Genomic DNA, 5,353 nt, shown 5'->3' with positions numbered 1-5,353 from the left:
AGATCCATTTGGTCTCATTTTTCAAAAATTAAAACATACTACTTTTAAAACTCAAACTATATATCTTTTATACTTAAATTAAATTTCAAAAATTATTTTCATTTACCATATTTTCAAAATCAATCGAAAAAGTTGACCGACAATGGGCAATCTTTTCAATGACGCTAACCACGTCAAGTTTGGCTAAATTAACGAATTTCAATATCCCAGCCTACACAAGCTATCTTGAATATAAGAAAAAACAAATACTTGCAATTTTTCAACTTCTAACATTCTACATAAAAATTATTATTTCATTTACTTGATTTCTTCGTACCTAAGATACAAAACTACAATCCATGAAAACTATTTTACGGTTTATGATCAAACTTTCTCTTTAAATTAACTAGCAATCTTCACCACAAAAAATCTTTCAAAGTCCTGGTCATTTCTTAGTTCAAATTTTGAAAGTAACGAAGAGCTCTTCTCATTTGATAAAGTATTAGTTGCTATGGGATCATATACAACTAAAAAATAAATAAAACCTCTCTTGTCACATTTGCATCCCATATTTCATAACTAATATGCAACCTCCCAAAGCACATCACCTAAAACCTACAAGTTCGTTCAAATCTTCATCCATAAATATAAATTATTCCTCAAAGATGCATCATAAAAGATCATCAATATCTCCTCAAAATTAGTTTTACAAACAATCTCTTAATCCAACTTGATGAGCACAAGAACTAAATAAAATTTTTAATGTAATCATGATTTAACTTAATAGCAACCATTCTACCACTAATACTACTCACCGCAACAACTTTATCTTTAAACTATATCTAGTTCTATCTCAATCCTTATTAACCAATATATTCCCTAATGACCTCAGACTAATTTTCCTTTAATTTCTTGCAAATATGTACAAAACTCTTTTTTCTAACTATTGTGTCCGCTAATTCTTGACCGTCCTTTTAAATTCCTAAGTTCCACACAAACTATTCTGATTTTAGGTTGAGTTCACTTCTCATCAAAATTAGGTTAAATTTGTGTCACTTATAAGCGATGTCGTAGCCAATTATTACCTACCTCTAACTATAATTAAGTTGAGGCATCTCACTTGCATGTGATGTCCAAGTAAATCAAATTCTAAAGGTACTTTTTTTTATAATTCACTACTGACAGGTGCTCAATCATTCTATTTAAGAGTTCTTCTCACTCTCGACAAACACAGATACAACTAACTTTAGGTAATCTAACAACTTCAACCTCTCTAGACGTGTTGAAACCCTCTCTCTTGCATAAACATTTAACCAGAAGTCAAAAAAGGTAGATTATTGCCTAAAATTAGCTGCCCCTCCCAAAACACACAGAATGATAGGTATACATAACCACAACTACAAAGATAAGTAAATCACTCTCCAGCCCCACCCCCCTACCTGGGAGCTACCCACGAGACATTTACGTGACATCTACAATACTGCGAGCCTTGCTACAGTACCACGACCTACAAAAAGCTGCTTAATCGCTTGGACGGAACCAGTCAAGGTTTTTTGCCTGAGAGTGGAGTGGGTTGGTCCTCTTAGGCCACTCCCAGTTATCTTATTAGTATATATTTGCTTTCATAGAAATTTAGGGTTAGGTTTTACAAGAGTTTGTTCGAGATTGCCGCCGGCATCTACGTTTTCCCTTCGAGGGTTGTATCCAAAGTTTTGAGTGGTGCTTCGGTTGTATCTCTCTCCAAAAGTGGTGATTATCTTCTCTATCCCCTTCCACATCTTCCCCATGAGGCTCCTGCCTGCCCTTCATCTGCAGCCTCCCCCGAGCAGCACTCATTCGTTATTTTCACTACAGTTTTCCAATTCCAGCACTTCTTGCTCGCTGCCACCGCCCCAACAGCAGCCCCTCGAGATCATGTGGCCCCGTGCTTCGCGCACTTCGCTGCCGCCACTTCCTCCACTGCTGCAGCTGCCCAAGACAGCAATCTTCATTGTTAATCCTGCATTCCAGCCACCCGCCACCGGCTTCAATCAACCTAGCTAGCTGCCTCGTGCGGACAACACCTTTCTCCTCGCTGTCGTCACCCGAAATAACAGCAAACCAGCTGTTTTCCTGCAGTTCCCTGTCTATTCCAGCCTTTCCCACTCCACCTCACAGCACCACTTGCCACCTTATCTACTGTCATTTCTGTTCAGATCTCCACAACCCATACTTCCATCTCCTTCAGTCCCTAGCCACTATTTCCCTGCAGTCCCGAACCTTCTCTACTTTGCTGCCACGTTACCAAATTCCTAACGGTCACCAACACCACCCGAGCACCATCCCAGTAGTGTGTTGTGTTGTTGCTATTTCCCATTTCAATGTGTGGTTATAACCACCTATCTGACTTTTTCAGCAATAATAATAAAGGTTGAAAACAAGCATATTATAATCATTTTAAATTTATATATACAAGGCTAACTTGAAGAATCAATAAAAACCATGAGTAAAAAAGAGGAAACTTTCAATTTACTTTTTAATACTCGAAAAAAAGATAAAGCACTGTCTAACACAACTAAAGGAAGCAACCACAAAAAACAACAGCCAGCATACTAGATATCGGTAGGATAAAATTTTGAGAGGACCTGTGCGCTTCAAACAGTTTTTCATCTGTGTCCTCATTTATGTAGTTCATTGCAAGTAGTCGGTTCTGTCAGGGCAGAAGTAATACACAGAATTGTAAAATATGGAAAAGGAAGTGCTGAACAAATAATGGAACTTAATGAAGAAGAAGGTAATTCTCATAAATTAAATCTAAAGTTAGGTCATTCCCAAGTTAATATCAACAATTTAACAAGGCTTCACTATAACATTATGGTTGCAAATTAATTCACCATAATTCTCACAATCAGCAGAAACATAATGACTTGAGTTTGCAGTGGCATATTATTCTAAATACTAGTACAAGGAAGTTTTTATAAACTCTCACGATCCATAAGATTATGAAAAATACAATGAAGGGACAGAAAAAAAAAATAAAGTTCAAAGGAAAAAAAAAAGGAGAAAAAACAACAAGAATTAAAAGGGAAAAAAAAGAAAAAAAAACAAACACAGACACTTCTAAATGTCTTCCATGTCTGTGAACACAAAGACGGGTCCAACACACCCTGACACATGCAACATTTTCAAAATTATGTCAAATTCATTAAAAAGTAAAATTGGGACCAAACATTGACCAAACACAAGGAAAACATGTGTTAGAAACTAGCCAACAAGTTCTGGACAAACATCCCAATCCTCTGCTGAGCAATCAATCAGTCTGTTAGCATACCAAGGCATCTTATCCAATGTTTTTAGCGTTCAAAGCAATAAATTAAAATCTTGGATAATTAATTCTGGAGCCTCGGATCATATGAAGGGAGAAATCAACGTCTTTAAAAATATCAACCCATGCAGCAGTCACTCTAAAGTTTAAATAACTGATGGTTTATTCACACCAGTAGTAAAAATTGGATCAGTCAAATTGACAAAGGATCTTCACATCTATTTTATTCTTGATATTCCAATATTAAATTACAGCATACTCTCAATCAGCAAACATAATTGTGACCTAAAATGTGTGACTAAATTTATTCCAATTATTGTGATTTTCGGGTTGTGGATTTGGGGAAGGCTGGCAGTGTTGAAATGCATGATACTTGCTCAAAGAAAATAATTTCATCGATAGAAATTGTCATCCATCAGGTTGTATTTCTGAGTTCAGTTCAAATTAAGTGTCACTTAAAAGTCAAGTCATATTGAGTCATTGTGGTCTTGGTCATCAAAATTTTGTGTGCATGGATAAGATGTTTCCACACTTATTTGTCACTAAAAAATTTTACTTTTAACAACGTGATACTTGTTAATTTGCAAAACATACCAGACATGTATATTCTAAATTACAATATAAGCCTTCACATCTTTTTCTACAATTCATAGTGATATTTGAGGACCATCATAAGTAAATAATATAAATGGGGCACAATTATTTATATCATTCATAGCAGCTCTGTGTGTGTGTGTTTTGGTGATATTATTTTTCATATTTTCGAGTATATGAACAAAATATATAAAGTATGTTTGTGACGATATAATTAGACTAATTCATGACTCACTATGTACTGATTCGCCAAGTCCGGATGAGTGCTGGTGAGAATTTAGTCTAACGGAGTTGTATATCTCTGTTGCACTGCAATCGACCACCCTTAAAGGTGGGTTAGTTGGGGTGTGAACCAGGCCCGAAAAATTATTCAAGATAACTCGAAACTAGATTTTTCGAGCGCATTCGGTTTGAGTTGGCGTGCCGAATTAATTTGACAACCCTAGATGAGACCCTTGCCTCAATGAATTGGGTTATAGGGGCATAAGTGTAAATTGAGGTAGCTAACGGAATATAGAACCAATCAATGCTCGTCAAAAATCAATTTAAGCTTTCAAATCATGTGACAAAATATTTAAAGCTTGACATGGTATCAATACCCAAAGTCACAATTTTAAGTCCCGAACATTTAACTTTATTACACGTCATGTGAGCCGGTGATGAATCCGCACGTAAAAATTAAAATCAAACTATACTAACACTTTGGCTCATTTGTTTCAATATCCCAAGAATAAGTTTTATTGAAGTAAGTTTCAGTTTTTATTGGAGAAAGTTTTAGTTTTTTTTTTTTTTTTTTTTTTTTTTTTTTTTTGTTTTAAATAAGTCATCAGTTCCTGGGAATTAAATTCCAGTGTTTACTTGGATTGTAATGAGTTTCATATTCACCATCATTGATTAATTTTGAATTTTATTTTTATTATTATTAATAACCAAGAATCCTTTTAAGTTTACGCTGTTAAATTGCTTTTTGATAAGCATAAATTAATGCCCCAAGCCCTCATAACTAAAACTAGCTTCTCATCTTTATGAAGGTGGGTTTCAAATATAGGAATATACTTTCATTCACCTTTAACCAACACCAACATGGTTCTGAAACTCAATTCCAATCCTTCCACACACTTGTGTTGAACCCAAGCAATCCTATGGATTGAGGACAGTTAAGAAACCTAATAAATTTAACCTATCATTTAAGCATTCATCCATACAGTTACCAAAATTTAACAGGACGAACGCAGAAAGCTTAGAAATGAAGTCAAGCACGGGTAGATATAATGAATATAGAAAATTGATTATGGAAGTACTGAGACAATATAAATAATTTTTAGGGGCAGTTACATATATACCACCTAATTCTTAAGTATTTACATATCTAACACCTAAACTTTACATTTTTATATTTATACCACCCAAATATTTCATGTCACATAAAAATACCACTATTTTAAGTTTTAAAAAGTGAAATACACATCTTCATGC

General features: G+C 34.8%; 1 protein-coding gene across 1 annotated transcript in view; it reads right to left on the bottom strand.

Annotated features, from left to right (window-relative positions):
• The window catches only part of LOC110022437 (probable UDP-N-acetylglucosamine--peptide N-acetylglucosaminyltransferase SPINDLY), a 53,304-nt gene that overhangs the window by 27,316 nt on the left and 20,635 nt on the right, over nt 1–5,353 (bottom strand). Inside the window, exon 12 of the mRNA XM_020721381.1 lies at nt 2,604–2,668. Coding sequence (XP_020577040.1) covers nt 2,604–2,668 — 65 coding nt within the window. The remainder of the gene's footprint in view (nt 1–2,603; nt 2,669–5,353) is intronic.

This window comes from Phalaenopsis equestris, unplaced genomic scaffold (genome assembly GCF_001263595.1).
Source record: "Phalaenopsis equestris unplaced genomic scaffold, ASM126359v1 Scaffold000191, whole genome shotgun sequence".
Lineage (NCBI taxonomy): Eukaryota > Viridiplantae > Streptophyta > Magnoliopsida > Asparagales > Orchidaceae > Phalaenopsis > Phalaenopsis equestris.
This window is presented reverse-complemented; position numbering and strand designations above follow the sequence as displayed.